Source organism: Aulonocara sp. 'chitande type north' Nkhata Bay, linkage group LG4 (assembly GCF_057382095.1).
Source record: "Aulonocara sp. 'chitande type north' Nkhata Bay isolate Kocher_YH1m ecotype deep benthic linkage group LG4, A_spYH_male_GT1.1, whole genome shotgun sequence".
Classification (NCBI taxonomy): Eukaryota; Metazoa; Chordata; class Actinopteri; order Cichliformes; family Cichlidae; genus Aulonocara; species Aulonocara sp. 'chitande type north' Nkhata Bay.
Genome location: NC_141347.1, coordinates 8,100,453 through 8,124,300, shown reverse-complemented (window position 1 = coordinate 8,124,300; position 23,848 = coordinate 8,100,453). Strand labels below are relative to the sequence as shown.

Sequence of the window (23,848 nt, the reverse complement as noted above, 5' to 3'; positions counted from 1 at the left end):
TATCCTATTTTGTATGTGTAGAGCTCACAGCGCTTTTATTCACATATGAAAACCTCCAATGTGCAAGGTGCTAGTGGGTGAACTACCAAATATATGTTTTTTAAAGTCCACATCAGTTCTCTGTGTTGCCTGACAGTTTTCTGTGCTGCTTTCAATTTCCTGCAAGGTTTGATGGCAAATTACTGAGCAAATGCAAAAACCACTGCAGTTCTCACTACAAGCTCATAAAATAAAGGGATATTTAGATCTGCAATTGCTTCTAAATTCTGATAACCACTGAGTAAAATGTTGAAAACTGCGGTTTAGTTTTCATCCATTATACCCATTTTCAAGTAAAATTTTCAAAATTACACATTTTGCTGACCCACCCATCAACCCTTCTCTAGCTTCGCTTTTTTGTGAACTCCATCAGCCAGTGAATGAAAGAACTGCAGTAAACTGGTATTTGTGAGTGCGCTGTTGTTCTATTTGACCACATTTAAAGCTAGACTCCATTTGGAATCTGGCCTTGAAGAGAAATAGTGTTTGCACCACAGGAAGCATCTGTTCTCTGAAAATGACTTCATATTCCTTTGCTGCTGCTCTGTGTTACCATGCAGAGCATTTAAACGAGTTAATGACTCCAAGTAGATGCTGTTGTGCTTCTGCCAGAAGTTAAAGGTGTCCCTTGTTGATGAGCTTTGAATCACACACACTGTTTCTCTGCTTATGTATGCTTAAGCAGAGAAGGTTTCCTTTTAGCGAAGCCTCACTCTGCAGTGTACCTGCATCCTGCCACGTGGACAGCCAGACTGTGTTTGATGTGTGTGTATGACTCAAACATACTAAAAAGAAACAAACCTTTTCTTTGGTAAAGAACTATCTAGTCAGTGTCATACTTTTCCCCTCAGTATTTCTAGCCTACTTAATGGTTACTACCAACTTCACTCAGCATATCCAATTAACATTGTGACTGGTGTTGTGATGCAGCAGGTACAGTATGTCCTCACAATGGTAACCTGTGTATAAAAGGTTTTCTGTCTTTCTTCTTCCTATTCTCGATATGGAGTGCTTCATTATTAGTCAACTAATTAAAAGAAACATGCTACATGCAGCTTATACGCACCACTTATGCTAAACAAAGACAGGATAAGAGTCTGCAGCCATGCCAACAGCTCTCAGAGGTTGTACTGCTTGGAGAAAGAAAAGCATACTGCAATATGGAAAGAGGTTTGAAGTTCGGTAATGAGCCTGTTACTGAGGAGTAAATATAAATAAGATATAAACTATAATGGTAGCAGCTTTTATGTAACATCTGCCATCACAGTTTAATCTGATAAGCCTTCATCATATTCCACAAGAAATATAGACAACCTGCAGACAAGTACACACCAACATCAGTACAGCACCTTTGTTTCATGAATTGTCCATGGCAACATCAAACAGTACAATTAAAATTAAAATGAGTAAATAAAATAAAAAGCAATGTGCTACTACTTGATAAGACTCATAATGCTGGTTAAGTGATGACGTATAGAGTCTCTGTTAGCTGCTGAAGCCTCTCCTGTGTTTGCTGAGGCTCTTGTCTTTTCAATGGGCTGCAGTGCTGTATTTCCTCTTATCGGAAGAGACACGGTCCTTGTCATTCTCTTGTACACCATTTTATGTGGATGCCTTTAAGCTAAGCTTTTACATCTTTGCTACATATTCTGGGCTTACAGTGTTCCTGACTCCAATTTTCAATAATGAGTCAAAATGTGTCACTATTAAACCAAGTACGATTTCAGTGCGTATGTTTAAGTTTAGAATCTTGATTTTTGGTAGGAAATTCATTCAAACAGTGTAGCGTGTTAATGACTAAAATGAAGCTTATGCCAAAGTTCAATAAGAAAGATCAGTAGTCATACATCTGTCTGCTTCCCAGATGTTAGGTGGCTAATCTAACTTTTATATCCCTTCCACTTTCCCATGCTGTCAAGCTCCTCCAATCTCCACCTCTCCTAGACTCCACAGGATCCTGGCCTAATTCCTATCACCGCTGGGATTCCATTCTGCTGTGCGGTGTTCAGTTCCTAACAATGACCCCTCCCTACTGAACTCTGCTGAATGTTGTCTGAAACACTCTTGGTTGCAGTTTAGTCTGTTTTGTTGTCTTCTTCCAGCCATATATTGAAACTTGTCTCTGCATATTGTTTCAATGCTGAATCAAGTGTAGCAAATGGTTTACCAGCCACTAAGAAACATATAAATTACTCATCTTGTGCTGTAAATGGAGTCTTGTCAGTGACTCTCATGCTGAAGCTTTGTTTTGGTTTCTTGTCTTTCTTTCATGTTGGTGTTTGTTTGTGTCCACTGTTCATCCATACTACTGCACCACAATGACCATCAGTTTGTATTCTCTTTGTTTCTGATGAAAAATGTAACCCTCATCCTAAAACTTTAACCATTATTAAACACATTGCCAATGCCGCCCCTACAAAAGAAATTTCTGTACCAGCACAGCGGTAACGCTCTTTGCTGTCTCTTATGTCTGCTTAACATTTCAAATGATGTCATACTGAGATGTAGCTAATGCTCCCAAACCTGGTATTTAGTTGTTTTTTATATAAGAGCTTTTAGGTGCTTTGTCACTTTTGTTGTTGTCGTCAGCCAGATCATGTTGTACACATTGTAAAGAACTCATGCAATTCAGTTGTGGTATTGTAACAGGATGCCACCACTGCAGGTCAGGTCACTTTAGGAAATTACTTCTCTCCTAGATGTTCCATGATAAACTGTAAGTGGTATTAAGTGGAAGTGTTTAGGAACCACATCAACTCGGGAGCAAAGTGCCCACACAAGTCACCGTGTGTTGAGCTGCATTGTGCATGAAAGTTGCCAGCTACTCTAACATTAACTTCAGCTTCAAAGCTATGTGCAGGAGATTCACGGCATACAGTCTCTTCAATGTGTAGATATCCATTTTGTCCATATACTATATGCCTCATTTTAATTAGTAAATGGAGTGGTTCTTATATGATGCGTTTCTACTTAAGCTCTCAAATCGCTTTATACAAACTGTCTCATTCCCACAAAGCTATGCGGGCCACATTCTAAGTGCTTTCTCGTTAGCATTCACACTCACATGAACACATTCAGAATTAATGATGCGTTCTTTCTCAAGGAAAGAGAAAGATACTCAGCGCTAATGTATCCTTAGCACATAGACTGAAGTCGCCAGGAATCAAACCACCAACCTTCTGATTAATGACCTGCTCTACCTCCTGAGCCACTCAGCACATGAGAACAGATATTCTGCACATTTTATTAGGCTTTGAAGACTGCTTTTACCTCTAAATTGCTCTCAGTGTTTGTCTCTTGTGAGGAAGTCATTTGGAGTGCAATGTCAGACTAACAGGTGAAAAAGTCAATGTTTAGAGTGCGAGCACAATGTGCATGAAAGAGTTGCCTTCACCTCCATATGCAGTTGGAAATTCTTGTGTTGCCGAAATGTTGTAGTTGGTGTATGCTTAGCAGAATCAAAAGAACTGGACTTTGAATTTAATGGTTTCCTTTTTTAAAATAGAATGATTGTAAAGTATTTAAAGTATGGGGCCATTCACCTGAACATTATTCTGGTTAATAATTCGCATGTCATGTGTCAGTCTCTCACCTGAACTGAACACAGCAGAAAATGAAACACTTACTTGAACTTTTTCCTTTTTTTTAAAACTCTGACTTTCTCTCAGTAGGGAGTTTACACTACCTACTATCCACCCCTGAAGCAGGGAATTGAATCTTAATTACCAAGAAGCTCCATCTTACGTTTCATGTATGAGTGACCTCATTCGTTTCCTAACTCCCTGCAACATATATGGTGGGCCAAGAACTCACATTCCTCACATCAGCTGTGCTAATACCGTAAAGATCCAGCTTAATGGGTTGTTTGTTGAGTGGAACATTCTTATGATATGCTAATTCTAAACCCTATCAGAATTTCATTATAAAATTGGCTCTTAAGGCTGGCACTTCAGTCCATGTGTCACTGTAGTGTTGTGTCACCTGTGTTGGCTCAGTTCAGTTAATTATCTTCTAAAGTCATGGATCACTGGGGGGTTTCTGATTGCTTATAACAATGCTGGGAGGAGTATCAGGCTATTCAAAACTGCTTGGATACATGAATGATTCATTTTGTTTCATTTTAACTTAATGTGACCAGCCCTGTACTTATATTACGTATACATTGTAGTTTACTTGGAATCATTCCCACATAAATTGCCCAGAAATATAAAACAGGGAATCAGTTGCTACTTTTTATCTGTGACTCTTTGGTTTCCCTCAGCAGAAGAGCTCTGAACGTTGGGCACAATGACACAAACTTAGTGTTGACTTTTGGGTTTGGGGGATTTATAAAAAACAACAAACATACAGTTTCTTTCCCTTTTCTGATCAAATCACAAGGCCATGAGTCAAACTGAAATGCCACCACATTAGATCGGCTGATGGCATCAAATTTTGTATCTGACTTTGTATCAGTGTCATGTCTGTTGTCATCAGTGCTTGCTTTGTTTTGTGTTGCCATCCTGCTGCTGCAATATTCTTCAATATTCTGTGGAAGGGCAGAATGTCCCAAAAGAGAGACAGGCCACCAAATATCATAATAAAATATCGATCTTCTGTTAACTACGGTGTTATTGACTGAACAATTTTGGAGATCACTGACTATGTTAAGAATCTGAAGCATAATTTTAAGAATTCAACTTTCTTTCCTTTACCCTCTCATTACTGTCATCACTGCTGACAACCCCAAATCTAACCCTGCAATATGCAAATGAAGCACCAACCCAAGGCAATCAGAATGTAGAATTATTGTTTTTATTAAGTTGTTGTCAGAAATCTTGGCAACCAGGGACCAATGAAAGCAATCATTTTAACTTAAACACACCCAAAACGTTTTCATTAGGGTCAGGGTTACCAGCTAAGATGCCTTAAACAGCTTCTAATTAAATCATTTCAGCAATGTAATCGTGCTGTGCTGTGTTCACACTGGCACAGTGGTGGCATCTCGTTCCTTCATTCTGATTTATTTTTCTTTGTCATCATTACTCCCATCTGAGTGTACCAGTCTGGAGATGCCTCACTAAACTACTGGAGGGCTTTACATTTGAAACTATAATGTCCCGAGTTTAAGAGGGCAAATTAGAGTAGATCAAAGAAAAACCCTGGACCAACATATGATCAGTTACACTGATTAAACAGGGAGAAATTAAAATCCTACCACTAATTACATTTTAGCTTTAAGTAGAGGCTTATAAGGCCTTTATCTTATGTGGCTGGGGAAAATAAAGCCTCTGGTCACTGTTTGTGGAAATATGATTATATATGTTTGTTTAGTAGTGTATGTACTGTCACAAAAGATGGCCAATCAGACACTGAGAAAATAGAACTAAGCAGTATTGTATCAAGGCAAAACTACTCTGTACCAACTTTTAAGCCTGTGACAGAGGACACATAAATTACAGCACTGTATTACAAATATGTCACTTCAATTTCATAAACACACCATGAAGTCAAGGTATTAGAGGATCTGGTGCTAAGCCTTAAAGCTGGTAGTGTTTTCCAATTTCACGAAACCAAAGGTGTGATGTTCCAACTTATTCACACCTTCCTGGGACATCTTGCCTCCCAAAACCTTGCATAAGATCTATCAGAGAGAGAGAAGAGCCTTAGAACAGAGAGCTCTTGTGATGTATGTGTGTGTGTGTGTGTGTGTGTGTGTGTGTGTGTGTGTGTGTGTGTGTGTGTGTGCGCGCGCGTGCGTGTGTGTATGTGTGTGATTGTAGCTAGCTATCAACCTAGCTTTGGGACTTTGGTTTTCAAATTGCAATTGGCTGAGGTTCGAGGGTATTATTCTCCTCTTTTGTTTGGCACACACAGTGATGTAGTCTCTTCTATGTCCTCCTTCTGTCTCTCTGACACACACATGAGCAATCTGTCACACACACCAACCTCCCAGTTGTTTTCCTCTCGCCACAATAAATTTATCAGCCTGTCCCAGCAGACGAGATTCAGCCCAACTTCCTAGACAACCCCAGAAGCTAGAATCCACTTTGTGTGTGTGTGTGTGTGTGTGTGTGTGTGTGTGTGTGTGTGTGTGTGTGTGTGTGTGTGTGTTCGTGTTCGAGTAAAAAGTTGCTGAAAAACTAGCAAGAGAGAAAGAGGGAGAGACAATGAATACTAACACCTGCTCTTAAAGCTCTGAAAGTCAAACAATATTTGTCATGTAGATTAGCCTCCTCTCTTTTTTCTGCATTCATTTTTCATCCCAACTCGCCTCATGCTAGGTGACTGGTAGTGTGTGAACATGAAATTGGATTGTGAGTGTTCCCTAAAATTAGATAAAACTTTGATGATCCCCTGAATGCAGTCATGCCTGTGGCTGAGCAATCTATGCCTGCCTGTGCTTTGGTCTGCCCTTTGTTGGTGTGTTACAAACTGGGGAGCCTTTCCGGATATTTTCTTAGCTCATTGCTCAAACACACAGGGCTGCAGATGTACTAAAGGCCTCATATTCTATGACAAACAACACAAAGTTAAGCTCCTGACAAAACCCATAAAGTCAGCAGAACAAGAAAAACCATGCAATTACACATCCTCCTCCTGTCTGTGCTCCTTGTCAGCGCCTCTTTATAAAGACTTAACACGCAGCAAAAGGAAGTAAAAGAAACCTTGCAAAGTCAGGTGCTGTCAAAATGAGCCTAAGTGAATGCACAAAAATGCTGTTTAGCAACATAATGTCACTTAAAGAGCAATTTCAACCTATATGTCAGCACACACACACACAATCTGCTAATCTCTGTGAGGAAACTCAAGATGCTCACAAAAAAACTGCCAGAAACCCGTCTCCAATTAAATTCTGCCTACATATTCCAAGTCATTAAGAAGTGAGCTGGTGATGTGTTGAGATGTAGCAAAGGAGAAAAAAAAACAATGCTTTATCCAGTTTAGGAAATAATGTCCGAGTTATTCTGCATCATTGCCATCATTATATGACACACCTGTGTCTTGCTTTCTATGACGAATAGGTCGGCTTGCTGGAAAACAACAAGAGTGAGATTGTTAACCTGATTGAGGCTCTCTCATTGTTTCTCAGCATGCTCAAGTATAACCTTCACTTTCCTGTAAATTGGTCAGAAACCATGGTTATGGCCAGAAATTTTGGCAGTGATGAACAAGCTTTTCATGTATTCTGTAGCTTCTGTGTTTTTATTTTTTGTTTGTTGTTTTTGAAAATTTTCAAGTTTCAAAAACTTTTATTGGCAGTAAATCAAATTTTTAATCTGGACTATGATTGTACTACATTATGTTTATACAGCACCGGCTTAAATACTAAATTCTACAAAGTAACATCAAATGTATTGTGTGCCTATCATTTGCACATAGATTGAGACAACATTTAACTTTTTTAATAACTACATACTTTCCTCACCTGTGCCCAGATGCATATTTTCTATATAAATCGTGTAAACCTCAGTAATGACAGTGCTTATAGTCTGTGGTTCCAAAGTATCCTCATGCAATCAAAAGTTAAAATACGGTATGAGCAAACTGCAACCATAAACCCATTAGGAAAGTGATTACTGAGGCCATCAATCAAAAATTGCTCAAAAACTTAAATACACCTTCTTTAAGTATACAGAGGAGTGTCCCCGCCGCCGCTGGTCATTGCCACCAATTTGAAATTTAAGGTACTTCTGCACTGGCTTTAGATTTAAGGCTCGGGAACATTGCTCTGTCTTTGAGGATCCACATTACAGCATTAGCATTAGTGTAAGCTAATGCTGCTTGCCTTAGCTTGCATTGCTGCTAGCAAAATACTGATTTGAGTGGATAATGTAAGCTAGCGCATTCAAACTTTAATGATGTCTCTGCCTGCATTCTGCTGATCTACTTGGATCAATTAATGCTGCAAATAAATGTAAATCTAGTTAACTTTAGCTTGCTAAAAATATTACTAACACAATACTATCTAAATTGAAATAATTAAAAAATGTAGCAATGTTTTCTAACTTTTTAAATTATTTACAAAGAACAGCGGTTTTCTAGATGTTACACAGAACAGCCTACTTTTAATTATACTTTGCTGTATTTGCAATAAAAGTATCATTACTTGTATACATACTTTTCATTCTTTCCTACTATATCCTGACCAGCCACACTATTAAAATCACTCGTCTAATGATGTTAGGTACTAATTCTTGTTCACTGAAAAGTAAAACTACAAAGTCACTTTAAGGTTTAGATAGATAATGTCAGAGGTCAGAGTAGAGTGGCCAGACTGCTTTGATCTGAAATAAAGGCAAACATTCAAATGACCGCTTTCTACAATCAAGTGGTTGCCAGAAAACAACATCTCTGCTTATCAGAAGAGCATCTCTGAGCATACAACATGTTAAACCTTGGAGCAGATGGTGCCACTTCAGTCAGTTCGCTCCACTCAAATGACCACACAGTCACCAGATCTCAGACCAATGAACCAAACTGACCAAAATCCCCCTTGTTGAATCTATACAACAAAGAATTAAGGCAATTCAGAAGATACAGGGGATCCAAACTCTTACTAACAAGAAGTACATACTTAAGTGTTTAGTGAGTATATCAGGCTGTTAATGAAGTTTGCATTAACTGAGCTGTGAACCGAGTACCAACTTATTGTTTTGGTCTGTCAGAAACTTGCAAACTGACTAATTATGAACATAATCATAGCAACACTTCACAGGTACACACTGTATAACCAGAGTGTTACTGAGCATAAACTGCTTCCAGCTTGGAGGAATAAATCATCACCACCCCACCTGCTGCATCTACATCTGGTACTGGAACCGAACAAACTTGTGCAACACGCTCCCTGTCCAGCTGTCCACAGCTCATCCTTTCTGTACAGCCTACCTCAATGCAAGGCCAGCAAATAAGATTTTCAGTGTTATTATAGCTGTGTGGAAAATGTTGCTAAGTAATGTCAAAACTAAAGAAAACGAATCTGCATAAAAACCACAAATACTCTAAGGATTTGTAATTCATTGAATATTTGTTTTGTATCTAAGAGGTTTAAAGAGCAGAACAATTCAGTATCAACTCATTTGTTGAACAACATTTCTTCAAGCTTCTTTCTGAAATTAAATTGCTGCTAGTGCTGAGTGCACTGCACTCTTGCTGGTTATCCAACTATTTCATTGCAGCTCCAAGCAAGCATTAAATAGACATACTGTGAGTCTTTTTGATTCTCAAGTGTAATGCTAATTATGCTGAAATATGAACAAAAAATATGTTTTAGTTTTTTTGGACAGTGTACGATTGTGGTTCCAACACTGTGTGCTAAAGCAGACTGGTGTGGTCTATAAATATTCAAATATTATTTTAGATTTACTAAATGCATAGAAGGATAATTGTCTTCTGGACTGTAAGTGGCTCACACTAGCTGTGTGTTGAATGTGTTACATACATATCTGCTGGAAGAAAAAAAAACCTGAACCTCAAAGATCCAAGTCAAGTGGAACATATTTTTCGATGGATGTTAAAGTTGTTCCCATAAGTGTTACAGGTTTCATCACAACGACAACAGTGACAAGACATATAGCATCTGAGAATCAAACTCAAAACACCACACCGCAGACTTACCGCCAAAATACATCTTGCATTAGTTATCAGCAGGCTTTTGAATCGCCATACAAACCTTTTATACGCATTCAGATGTTAAGTGAAGCATTTTTCTTCCAAAGCAGTTCAGAAACGAAACCAAAGCATTCTTCAGCGCAACCTCTTTATAGCTCAACTGCAGCTCAACAGCTTGCTTAGAAACATGAACCCATACCTGATTCCATGAACTCTTGGTTGAAGTTGTTCCACGCCTCTTTGCTCTTTTCCAGGTTCTCCTCCATGACCTTGATGTCAGCAAAAGGACAGTTGCATTCTGGGAAGCGAGGAGAGCACCGGCACCAGCAGTCATTGTTGCGACAGAGCAACTCGCCCTCCGAGTTGCATGCCACGTAGCTGAGGGCTGCCTCCACAAAACGCCCACGCAGAAACTCTGGCAGGACATCTTGTAATCCTGGAAAGAAAAGGAAGCACATGGTAAAGCATTTGGGATTTTTTTTTTTTTTAGAATGCTCTTATTTTTGAACAAGCAGACTCTAAAAGAGTCATATTTTATTTTAGGCTATTTTTAAGGCTTCAAGTAAAAATACATTTTTAGCACTTGCGATTTAATTGAGAAGACTGTGAAGTAAAATTCTTGACATTTGGCATTTCTAACCCAGCTGATTTCTTGTAGGATTTTAAACAATTGTTAATTTCCTTTATCATACACTCAACCAAAATATAAACGCAACACCTTTGTTACTGCTCCCATTCCCCATGGGATGGACGTAGAGACCTAAAATTCATTCCAGATACACAATATAACCATCCCTCCCAAACAGTGGTCACAAATCAGTCCAAATGTGTGGTAGTGGGCACATCTGCTATATTGAGATAATCCATCCCACCTCACAGGTGTGCCACATCAGGATGCTGATCTGACATCATGAGTAGTGCACAGGTGTACCTCAGACTGCCCACAACAAAAGGCCACCCTGGAATGTGCAGTTTTTTGCGCTATTGGGGGTCTGGGGACCCAGAACTGGTCAGCATCTGGTGTGACCACTGTGGAATACACCAGGCACAAATACACGCACACGCAGGTATGTACTGCCAATTTCCACATTTATTGAATTGTTTGTTTCGACAGCTGACTCAGTCGCACAGCCTGACAGCTCACGAGCCCAGCTGATCTCCTCGCCGCTTCTCCCCGTCTCACTATAAACACAGCGGAGGGAGACCATCATCAGTACATAAACACCATCAGCTGTTCTTACCGGCCTCGCAGCGCCGCCCTGTTGAGCCTTCTGCTCCACTCCTCCCCGGCAGCTGCGCCCGGGGCCACGCCTCCGCCACACACCCCCACCGCCCGTTCGAGGCCGGGGAGCCGTCCGGCCGAGCCAACTCCCCCCCTCGCGAGCGAGAGAGGAAATCGGCCACCGCCATCTGTGCCCCCGGCCTATGGATCACCTTGAACTTAAAGGGCTGCAATGCCAGATACCACCGGGTGATCCGGGCGTTGGCATCTTTCATGCGGTGGAGCCACTGCAGCGGGGCGTGGTCCGAACAGAGGGTGAATGAGCGTCCCAGGAGGTAATAGCGCAGGGAGCCGACCGCCCACCGGATGGCCAGGCACTTCTTCTCCACGGTGCTGTACCGGCGCTCGCGCTCCGCTAGCTTCCGGCTGATGTACAGGACAGGGCGGTCAGCTCCCCTCACCTGCTGAGACAAAACGGCTCCCAGCCCTCTGTCCGAGGCGTCAGTCTGCTGAACAAACGGGAGGGAAAAGTTAGGAGTGTGAAGCAGCGGCTCCCCACAGAGAGCGTTTTTCACTCGCACAAACGCCGCCTGGCACGGCCCCGTCCAGTGGACCAGATCCGGGGCACCCTTTCGAGTGAGATCGGTCAGGGGGCTGGTTAGCTGCGCAAACCCCGGCACAAAGCGACGATAGTAACCCGCCAACCCCAAGAACCGTCTCACCTCCTTTTTCGTCCTGGGGCACGGGCAGGATGCGATAGCCGCCGTCTTCTCCACCTGTGGCCGCACCTGCCCGCCCCCCAGGTGGTACCCCAGATACTGCACCTCCCTCCGTCCAACCGCGCACTTCGTCGGATTGGCCGTGAGCCCCGCCCCCCTCAGGGACTCCAGGACCGCGGCCACCCGCAGCACATGCTCCGCCCAGGTGTCGCTGTGGATGATCACGTCATCCAGGTAGGCGGCAGCATACGCCGCGTGCGGACGCAGTACCCGGTCCATGAGACGCTGGAAAGTGGCCGGGGCCCCGAACAGGCCGAACGGGAGTGTCACGAACTGGTACAAACCGTACGGAGTGGAGAAGGCCGTTTTCTCCCTGGCCTCGGCAGACAAGGGAATCTGCCAATAGCCCTTGGTTAAGTCCAGCGTCGTGAAAAAGCGGGCCGTGCCTAACCGGTCCAGGAGCTCGTCGACCCGAGGCATGGGGTAGGCATCAAAGCGTGACACTTCGTTCACCCTGCGATAGTCGACACAGAACCGTATAGACCCATCCTTCTTCGCCACCAGAACGATGGGGCTACACCAGGCGCTGTGCGACTCTTCTATTACTCCCATCCTCAGCATTTCCGCCAATTCCCTCTGCACGATTTTTCGCTTATGCTCCGGGAGCCTGTAGGGCCATGAACGCACCGTCACGCCGGGCTGCGTCACGAAATGGTGCTCGATGAGGGACGTCCGGCCGGGCAGGGGGGAGAACACGTCCGCAAAGCGCTGTTGCAACGCGACAACGTCCGCTCTCTGGGCCTGTGTGAGATGGTCATCACAAGGGAGGGAGGTGGGAATGATAGAATTTGGCACCTCAGGCCCCAACTCATCTCTCTCCTTCACCAGGCTCACCAGAGAAGCGGTTTCGACCTCTCGCCACAGTTTGAGGAGATTGAGGTGATAAATCTGCGCGGCTCCTCCCCTGTCCGACCGAGCGACCTCATAGTCCACGTCCCCGACACGCCGTGTGACCACAAAGGGACCTTGCCACTTGGCGAGCAACTTCGAGCTGGAAGAAGGGAGTAACACAAGCACTTTATCCCCCGGTGAAAATTGCCTGAGTCTAGCCCCTCTGTTATACAGGTGTTGCTGACGCTGCTGAACCTGGAGCAAATTCTCCCGTGACAACCTCCCCAAAGTGTGGAGTTTTGCTCTCAGGTCCAACACGTACTGAATCTCATTTTTGGCGGGGCTCGGACCGTCCTCCCAGCTTTCTTTAATCAGGTCGAGCACCCCACGTGGCCTCCTGCCGAACAGCAGTTCAAAGGGAGAAAATCCCGTGGAGGCCTGGGGCACCTCCCGCACCGCGAATAACAGAGGGTCTAGCCAGTGATCCCAATTGCGTTCATCCTCGTTAATGAACTTCCGAATCATGGACTTTAAGGTCTTATTCAGCCGCTCCACCAGCCCGTCAGTCTGAGGGTGGTAGACGCTGGTCCGAATAGATTTAATGCCCAGTAATTCGTACAGTTCCCGCAGTGTACGAGACATAAACGACGTGCCCTGGTCAGTCAGTATCTCTTTCGGGATTCCGACTCGGGAGATGACCTGAAACAGTGCCTGCGCCACACTCTTAGCCGAGATGGTGCGCAGCGGAACTGCTTCCGGGTACCACGTTGCGTAATCCACCAGGACTAACACAAAGCGGTAACCGCGTGCACTCCGGTGAAACGGCCCGATGAGGTCCATGCCGATGCGCTCAAACGGGACCTCAATGAGGGGGAGAGGGCGCAGAGGCGCTCTCGGTATGGCCGGCTGGTTAACAAGTTGGCAGTCCGGGCAGGACGCGCACCAGCGGCGCACATCCGCTCGGATGCCAGGCCAATAAAATCGGGCCGTTATTCGCTCCAGAGTTTTCTCGTAGCCCATATGCCCTGCCATGGGGTTATAGTGGGCCGCCTGGAAAAGCGTTTCCCGGCGGCCCTGCGGCACCAACAACTGGGTGTGTGTTTCCTCAGTCTGAGTGTCACGATTCACTCGATATAATCGGTCATTTAATAAGACGAAACGCGGGTAGGTCTGCGCGGCCTCAGGGCGCACCACGTGACCATCAATAGCCATCACTTGGTCAAAGGCTGAGCGTAGGGTGCCGTCACGAGACTGCTCCAGTGGGAAATCACCCATGGGGGACACTTCCGGGGCCGGCGGGACGTCCCATGAGGGACCCGCCGGCTCCTCCCCCCCGGAGTCGGTGTCGGACGACCCCGCGTCACCGCTGAATGCCGCGCACACGCTACACCCCGCTTCCGGTCGTGATCGCACTCCCGCGTACTACCCCAGTAGCTGATGAAACCCCGGCCAATTGGTACCCAGAATCAGGGGGTGCGACAGGCGCGGGCTAACCGCCGCCGTTACCCTATGTGTATGGCCCTTGTATTTTAGCAGCAGCGGCACTATGGGGTACCGGTGCACATCACCATGAACACACCTCACCTCCACCCATTCTGCCTCCAATAATGCCCCGGGGCGAACCAAGCCTTGGTGCACGAGGGTCTGTGTGCAGCCCGTGTCCACCAACGCTTGGCGTATACCCCCTCGAGTCCTTACCGGAATACTGTATGTCCCTCCTGGACCGGGGGAGGGTGCTGGGGTGCCAGCAACGCGGAACACCTGCCCCACTTCCATAAGCGGACAATCCCTCCTCAGGTGTCCCGGCTGCCCGCACTTCCAACACTCCGGCCCCGGCGTTTGTGCTGCCCTCCATGGCTCGGGGGCGGCTCCACTCGGCTCAGTTCCCCTGGACGGCACCATCGCCGCGAACGGGTTAGTGGGGCTCAGCGCCGGCAGCCGCTCTGCCTGCCCTGGTGCCGGCACACGGCGCCTCGGGGCCGGCACTGGGGCCTGTTTGGTCGGCCTCCGTCCGGCGTCCCCGGACTCCCCTGCTCCAGCGGTAAGGTGGTCCTCCACCAGCGTCACCGCCACCTCCAAGCTTGCGGGCCGGTGGCACCGGACCCATCTCGCCGTCTCCGCTGGCAATCCTTCCGTGAACTGCTCCAGCACCACCTTGTCCACCAGCTTCGTCTCGCCCTCCGATGTTCCCGGCTGCAGCCAGCGCACCGCCGCGTCGCGCAGCTGTCGGGCCCAGGCGAATGGTCGGTCCGTTGTAGCCAGCCGACAGGCCTGGAACCGCCGGCGATGGTCTTCGGCGGTGAGCCCCAGCCTGTCCACCACCGCCCGGCTCACATCCGGGAAGCTGCTCCTTGACGCCGGAGGCAGACTCAGGGCCGCTGTTTGTGCCTCCCCAGACAGCAGGGGGAGCAGCCGAGGGGCCCACTCCTCCCGCGGCCATTGGCAAGCCTCCGCCGTGGCACGGAAGGTCTCCAAAAAAATCTGTGGGTCGTCCCCGTCCCCCATCCGGGGCACCGTCACCGACAGTGGCAAGGGCTTCGGCGTGGCAGCGGCCCCGACCAGCCGCTCCAGAACTTGTGTCTGTCGGTCCGTTTGCTCCCGCAGCGCGGCCAGGTGGGCACGCTGGTCGGCCGCCTGATCCCGGCTCATCGCCGCCATCTCCGCCAGCATCTGCGCCAAGTATTGCAGGGGCTGGGCGGGTGGCGCGGCCTGTGGGTCGGACATTTCCCCACCGGCACTTTCCTGGGTTTCGGCACCACTTGTGGAATACACCAGGCACAAATACACGCACACGCAGGTATGTACTGCCAATTTCCACATTTATTGAATTGTTTGTTTCGACAGCTGACTCAGTCGCACAGCCTGACAGCTCACGAGCCCAGCTGATCTCCTCGCCGCTCCTCCCCGTCTCACTATAAACACAGCGGAGGGAGACCATCATCAGTACATAAACACCATCAGCTGTTCTTACCGGCCTCGCAGCGCCGCCCTGTTGAGCCTTCTGCTCCACTCCTCCCCGGCAGCTGCGCCCGGGGCCACGCCTCCGCCACAACCACCATTTGCCTCATGCAGTGCAACACATCGTCGCATGGCGTCTATCAGATTGTCAATTGTGGCCTGTGGCATGCAGTTGAGCGTCCCTGAGACGGTTTCTGACAGTTTGTGCAGAAATTGTTTGGTTGTGCAAAACAATTGTTCCAGCAGCTGTCTGGGTGGCTGGTCTCAGACGATCTTGGAGGTGAACCTGCTGGATGTGGAGGTCCTGGGCTGGTGTGGTTACACGAGGTCTGCGGTTGTGAGGCCGGTTGGATGTGCTGCCATATTCTCTGAAACACTTGTGGAGACGGCTTATGGTTGAGAAATGAACATTCAATGCACGGGCGACAGCTCTGGTTGACATTCCTGCTGTCAGCATGCCAAATGCACGCTCCCTCATTGCTTGTGGCATCTGTGGCATTTTGCTGTGAGACAAAACTGCACATTCCAGGGTGGCCTTTTGTTGTGGGCAGTCTGAGGTACACCTGTGCACTACTCATGATGTCAGATCAGCATCCTGATGTGGCACACCTGTGAGGTGGGATGGATTATCTCAATATAGCAGATGTGCCCACTACCACACATTTAGACTGATTTGTGACCACTGTTTGGGAGGGATGGTTATATTGTGTATCTGGAATGAATTTTAGGTCTCTACGTCCATCCCATGGGGAATGGGAGCAGTAACAAAGGTGTTGCGTTTATATTTTTGTTGAGTGTGTATAATATACTGAACAAAAATATAAACACAACACTTTTGTTTTTGCTCCCATTTTTCATGAGATTAACTTAAAGATCTGAAACATTTTCTACATACACAAAGGACCCATTACTATCAAATATTGTTCACAAATCTGGTTAAATCTGTGTTAATGAGAACCTCTCATTTGCCGAGATAATCCATCCCACCACCATGTCAAGGTGCTGATTAGACAGCATGTCTATTGCACAGGTGTGGCTTGGACTTTCCACAATAAAAGGCCACTCTGAAATATGCAGTCTGATCACACAGCACAATGCTACAGATGTCTAAAACCAGTCAGTATCTGGTGTGGCCACCATTTGCCTCACACAGTGCAACACATCTCCATTAGATGTGTTGCACTGTGTGAGGCAAATGGTGTGCAATGGGCATAGAGTTGATCAGGTTGTTGATTGAGGGCTGTGGAATGTTGGTCCACTGCTCTTCAATACTTGTGCAAAGTTGCTGAATATTGGCAGGAACTGGAACACGCTGTCATATACACCGAGCCGAGCATCCCAAACATGCTCAATGGGTGACATGTCTGGTGAGTATGCGGGCCATGCAAGAACTGGGATGTTTTCAGCTTCCAAGGAATTGTGTACAGAACCTTGCAATATGGGGCCGTGCATTATCATGCTGTAAAATGAGGTTATGGCCATGGATAAATGGCACAACAATGGTCATCAGGATCTCAACATGGTATCTCTGTGCATTCAAAATATCAACAATAAAATGCACTCGTGTTCACTGTCCATAACCCCACTGCCACCATGGGCCAGTAAATCCACAATGTTGACGTCAGCAAACCGCTCACCCACACGATGCAACACAAGCTGTCTGCCATCTGCCCTGAACAGTAAAAACATCTGTCAACAGAACACCTCTCCAACGTCCCAGACGCCATCAAATGTGAGCATTTGCCCACTCAAGTTGGTCACAATGACAAACTGCAGTCAGGTCCAGACCCCGATGAGGACAACGAGCATGCAGATGAGCTTCCCTGAGACGGTTTCTGACAGTTTTTGCAGAAATTCTTTGGTTATGCAAACCGATTGTTGCTGCAGCTGTCCGGGTGGCTGGTCTCCACCTGGTCGACCATTCTGGAGGTGAACATGCTCGATGTGGAGGTCCTGGGCTGGTGTGGTTACATGTGGTCTGCAATTGTGAGGCCGGTTGGATGTACTGCCAAATTCTCTGAAACGCCTTTGAAGACAGCTTATGGCAGAGAAATTAACATTCATTTCACAGGCAACAGCTCTGGTAGACAATCCTGCAGTCAGCATGGCAACTGCACGCTCCCTCAAAAGCTGCGACATCTGTAGCATTGTATTGTGTGATCAAACTGCATATTTCAGAGTGGCCTTTTATTGTGGGCAGTCTAAGGCACACCTGTGCAATATTCATGCTTTCTAATCAGCACCTTGACATGCCACACCTGTGAGGTGGGATGATTATCTCGGCAAACGAGAAGTTCTCACTAAAACAGATTTAGACAGATTTGTGAACAATATTTGATAGTAATGGGTCCTTTGTGTATGTAGAAAATGTTTCAGACCTTTAAGTTCAGCTCATGAAAAATGAGCAAAACAAAAGTGTTGTGTTTATATTTTTGTTGAGTGTATATAGTAGACATAGCCTTAGGAGGATATGATCACGGTTTTCACAAACTACAAAGTAGTTTCAGCTATAACATCGATTCACAAGCTATAACACTGGAGCGATGCCTTGAAGTGAAGTGCCAATATTTTTGAATCAGCCACAATATTAGAACCACCAGCCCATTCTCATTGAGGTAATACCATTTTGCCAAAAAATACTGGTGTGGCCCATTTCCTTCCATTTTCTCTGCCATGATACACCGTTTTATGGCTTTAGTGAGACAGGCCAGGTACTTCCAATTCCTAACTTGTCAGTGATTGTGATTACTCTTGAGAATAGGTATATTTTACCCCAAAATAAGTTTGTTTTATGGATCTAACGAAGCAGTTTTTAAACCTCATACCTTACCCAGGATATTTCACTAGTTAAATCTAATCAGTCTTAGGGGCCTAAACTTAACAAGAAAGTAAAAAGTGTGTAAAAAAAACAACACAAATCTGTAAGAGAGGAAAGAAAGACAGAATGATCCCACACAGGTTTCCAAATCATGGTATCTTGGCTGACATACCTGCAACTTATACCACCACTAGTCCCTGAACCTACTAATGTAGGTCTCTAAGATCGGTTCACTTCTTAACGGTTGATATTGCTGGGACTAACTAGCACTGTATTACTACTTAGGATGGGAAGTCGTTGGAACCACTGTCAGATAATTGAATAATATTCTGCTGAATATAAAGTTCTGCTGGTAAACTTTGGGCCTTGGATTTCATGTGGCTGTTACTTTGAAATGTAGCATTTCAAAGTCGTTGCATATCAAGGACACTTGTTGACCTAGGCTACAAACAACAGACAGATTCCAAACTAATATGTCGGATATGACATAACAAGCACAATTCATAAAGACCCAAACCCACTGCCAAGATGCCTGACATCACAGATACACTCACAGAAATGTGTACCATTTTTGAGGCAGAGCTGTTTTGTATATAAACCCAATTCCAAAAAGATTGGGTTTGTGTAAAAAGTAAATCAAAACACAATGTAGTGATTGGTAGAACTTAGAAACTTGTATTTATAACAACAGAACACAGAAAACATCAAATGTTTAAACAGAAATTTTGCTATTTTATGAAAAATCTTTTCATGAAAAATTATTTTTTAATTTGATTGCACAAACAAACAAAAAGAAAAGACAGAAAAGGCTGAAAAAGAAGAAACAGTATGAAGAATATTTTGTCTGCTTTGCAGAAGATCAGTAACATTATTGGGTGTAAAAGGACTATCTTATAGAAGCAGTGTTTCTTAGAAGTAAAGATGTGCAAAGGTTTACCAATCTGCAAAAAAAGGCAAATAATTGTGGAACAATTTCAGTTTGTGTTCGCATCTACAGTACAAAGTGCATAAGAGAATCTGGAATAATCTCTGTGTGCAAGAGACAAAGCTGAAGGCTGAAAATCAGTAAATCAGTATGTAGATTCTTGTGATCTTTAGGCCACACATCTGAAAGCATATTGATTTGCTCTCCTGATATTTAGACTGTAGTATTGATATTTTAATCTTTTTCACTTAGAGTAAAGATACTCTAAGCGATCAGCGTGAGTAACAAGCAGAACAATTACATTCTCTTCCACTAGACTACCTGCTCTAATTAAATGGGTTGCCAACTGCAAGTAAAACAGAAGAAAACGAAGAAGAAGAATAACAATAGATAAATATTTGAAAAGAAAAAGTAGTCAGTCTGACCTGGGTCCTGGAGAAACTTGCGACCCAGTAGAAGGCAAAAAAGGTATACTGGGGAAAAACTGAGCTAATTCTGCTATGCCTGGTGCGCCGGGAAAAATGATCAAAATGCTTTTTGTGACATTTTTGTTTGGCGGTGTGCCGTGTGATTTTTCTAAGGTGAAATATGTGCCGTGGCTCCAAAAGGTTGGGAAACACTATTCTAAACACATGTTGCCATGTTATCTACAAATACAGATTAAAGCTCACTCATGCAAAGTAGAAACTATATGTGAACATAATCCAGAAATGTTGCTGTCTTCTCTGGGCCAAAGCTCATTTGTGTATAAAGAGTCCAGGTGCTAAACTTTCCTGCCTACAGTCCAGACCTCTCACTAACTGGAAAGATTTGGTGCATCGTGAAAAAAAATGCAACAGAAGAAAAAAAGACTCTTGATCAGAGTCCCAAATTTTTCAGAATTAAGTTGCACGTGGATTGTAATGTAGTGGCACATGCTTATATATAGTTAGAACATTAACTAACATACACTATGTTGACAAAAGTCACTCCTCTCAGTCTCTAAATTTAGATGTTTTCAGTCCCTTTGCTACAGGTGTATAAAATCAAGCACCTAATCATGCGGTTACAAACATTTGTGAAAAGAACTGGGCATTACAAAGAGCTCACTGAATTTGAACATGGTGCTCTAATAGCCTGCTAGCATTGCAACAAGTCAGTCTGTGTTATTTTCTTTATCAACTCTAAGTTACTAACACTCTGCTGACTAAATAAATGCAGAGAATCCTCCTCGGGCATTAAGATAATCACAAAAACTGTGCCCCAGGATTTTCATGACTTGGGTTTCCATGCCCAAGCAGCTCCTGAAAGCGTCATGTAGGTGGCCTAGTAAATGTGTTCATGTACACATATGTATATACACAGTACAATATGAGCAATTGTATTAACCCAGTGAGATAAAGATGGTTATGTACTTGTTTTATTTTCAGTTGCAATTCCTAGTTATGATGACAAGTAGGGATGGGTACCGGTGTCCGGTGCCATGATGGCACCGGTTCTGACATAAACGGTAGTAACCAGACCGAAAAGCAGCGCACATTTCGGTGCTTTATTTCGGTGCTTTTTTTTCCTGAGCTGTGATACACTTTAGATTCTAGCCAATCATTTTACATTTCCGAGGATAGTAGGCGGGGCCAGGTACATACGTTCTGTTAGAGCAGAGCTACAGATTAAAAATGTCCAAGGCGAAGCGGTCAAAAGTCTGGCTGTACCTCATAGCAAAATATGCAAACTCAGCAGCCTGCAACAAGTGCTTTAAGCTGATACTGTGATATTGTCAAAGGAGGTAACACCTCAAATCCGATGAAACACCTGGCGACGCATAGCGTTTTTTTTAAAAGCCCAGAAATGCGCCGTATTTGATAGCATGCTGCGAGACCTCACACCGAGCACATCTACTGCGGGTGGGTTGCCTGTTATGCAACATCCCCCAAAAACACGAAGAGGAGAGTCCTGGCCCCTAGCCCTGCCAGTGTAGCAGAAATGATGACGGATGATGGTGGCAGCAGCAGCCGTTCTTCTCTGCGTGAGTGGCTAATTTACGTTGAGTAGGCTAACCACGTTATTACATTAATGCATGTAAGGTGAACTAGCAAACATCATCATAGCTACATGCGGCTGTCTTCTTGTTTGATGGCAGATACTCCCTTCACCCTGGCTAAAAAGGCTAAAATGACCAAAGAAAAAGTGGAAAACAGTTAAACATGAGAGGTTTTTGGACAAAGTTTGTGTTTTTTCCATTGTTTAAGCACTGCTTCCAGCCAAGGGTGATACCATATATGCCCCATAGCTGCAGAAAAGGCTAACATTGTTATCTTTTTACAAAAAACAGCTGAACATGAGAGGTTTTTGGACCAATTTTGTGTTCTCTATTCTTTAAGCACCGGTTTGAGCACCGTTTGAGCACCGGCACCGTTTCAAAAGTACCGATTTGGCACCGGTATCGGATAAAACCTAAACGATACCCATCCCTAATGACAAGTCTTGACTGGGACGTATTTCAGAACTAATCATCAGTAGCAACTGTCACCTAGTCTATAATCACCAAAAAAAGCCCTACAGCCTCAGCCACATGCAGCTTGTTTGTTGCCTGCAGCTTTCACTATTTCTCAGCCTGATATTAAAAAGAATACTTAATTCAATAGTTATGGACGTGATGGATATGGAGCCTTATTTATGTGAGCAATCCAAATGTATTCTGCATGTCTTGTTTTGTTTTTCGCTCACCTTTCAAAATAATTAGTCTGCAGAAAGAAAACATTTGGTATTTTATTAAAAGCTGCTTCTTCCTAAATGTTTTTTTTTTTTTTTGGTTGCTTCTTTTCCATATGAAAGTGTGGACCAGCCTTTCACAACGGTTTACAACGACTCAAAGCAATGGGCCAAATACCCCTTACTCCCAAGCCGCCTTCTAAAGGATATCCTAAGGGATGCTGTCAGATGCCTTCTGCAATATGGTTTCTTCCACCATTTGTTTCATTCCTTTTATAAAAGGAAGAATTAAAAAGTTGCTGATACAATATCAAAAAAGCCTGAAAAAGTCTAATCAAAGTAGACTGTAATTGTGTTTTGTTTTGCAGTTTTGTGGCAGAGTTTTTAATTTCATTGAAATCTGTTTGGGTTCTTAGCTGTTGTCACACTAACAGTGGAATCCTGAGTGAATGTAAGCCATCGTTAACATAATCACATTACATTATTATTACTTTGCAATGCCATGCTTTTCCACCGACTGGTCTTCTAGTCTGGCATGATGTTGAAAGCCCAACTGGCAAATGAGAAAATTGCACAACCAATGTTACATAATCAACTACCTATAAGCCATTACACCTACACGAACACCTCTTACAAAACAAGTGTTTTTATGCTAAGAATGAAATTTTGCAGGATTTAAGATAGTTAATAATTTCAGATTGATGTTACACTAACTGAAGATTCAAATGCTCAGGCTGTGGGAAATACTGTCCGCCTTCATGTCCTTTAACAGCAGGGTACACGCTTGTTTCAATTTTGCTGCTTTTATTGTTGAAATTATTTTAAATTCTAGGGGTATGCTAATTATGGTGCTGTTTCATGGGTGCACAGCCTATTAAAAATCAAAAAGCTCACGTGTGATATTTAAAGAGCAGCATCATCCCGTAGAAACTAGCAGGCAGCTTTCTTTGTGGCGCTCATGCTGCTTCTCTGAATCTGCCTCCCTGTCTGTCGCTCTAATAATCATCAATTTGTTGTGTCAAAAGCTTCCTCTCTCCTCGCTTCAGAAGCTCATTCTGGAGGATTTTCAACAGCCAAGTCAATCCCGCTGTGCCCTGCTATGAATATGCATGTCTCTTCTTTGGTATTTACTCTTTCAATGGCTTGGAAAGAGATGTAATTAGTCACATTTTTCCTCTTCCATGATTTGGCAGGTGTTTTGAGGTCTTTGTGTGTGTGGGGGTGTGTGTGTGTCTGTGTTTGTGTGTGTGTTTGTGCTTGTTCCAAATCTGGACGGGGCTTCTTCAGTTTAGGAGACAGCTAAATAACACAAATAACACACGTTCCATCACCAGCCACTAAAACACTTTGTCTCTATTCCACCTCACTCTTTGTTGCTGTTTTTCCACTTTGCTTCTTCTTGTTTTTTGTGCTTCATTCTTTAGCTGGAGTAACAGAATAACACTGGGAAAGTTGTTGTTTAAGAATTATTATCCAAGTAAATATTGGAATTAAAGAATCAGATCACCTTTTAAACGTTTCATTTAATTAGAAATACTGTAAAAAAAAAAAAAAAAAAAAAAAAAGAGAAGCTCTTTTTGTCATATTAGAACAATGCTGACAACACAGATACACAGTGCAACAATATCCTCTTTAAACCACAGGGAGTCTCTCCCATGTATTCCTGCTCTGTATCAGAAAACCTCCCAGCAGATTATGAAGTTTCAAGTATTATAAATATATAGCCAAGTACTTTTCTGTTTACTGGTTCTTTTCAATTTTACTTAGTAATGCATTGACATTACCCAAAATGAAATGTAAACATGTCATTATGCAAAACGCATTATAGCCCCATCTAAACATTCCTTCTTAACATGAGCTTTGTGTTTTGCAACAAGATGAATATTTAAAACAAATTAATAAGAAAATATTTTGCGGAGAAAAGTGCATTTTTACACCAGATTAACCTGTTTCCCTTCTGAAGAATGCAAACAACTGTGTCATTAATTGCCCTG

The 23,848-nt window shown here is 44.1% G+C and overlaps 1 protein-coding gene across 1 annotated transcript; it reads right to left on the bottom strand.

Annotated features, from left to right (window-relative positions):
* Positions 1-13,884: 13,884 nt before the first annotated feature.
* Positions 13,885-15,505, bottom strand: LOC147331905 (uncharacterized). Its single transcript, XM_086290473.1, has one exon. The coding sequence runs from the start codon at positions 15,280-15,282 to the stop codon at positions 13,885-13,887; it is 1,398 nt and encodes a 465-aa protein (XP_086146599.1). The 5' UTR covers positions 15,283-15,505.
* Positions 15,506-23,848: the final 8,343 nt, after the last annotated feature.

Bases quoted from the DNA above. Each gene is read 5' to 3' on its own strand.
- LOC147331905 (XM_086290473.1), bottom strand. From the start codon at position 15,282: ATGTGGAAATTGGCAGTACATACCTGCGTGTGCGTGTATTTGTGCCTG.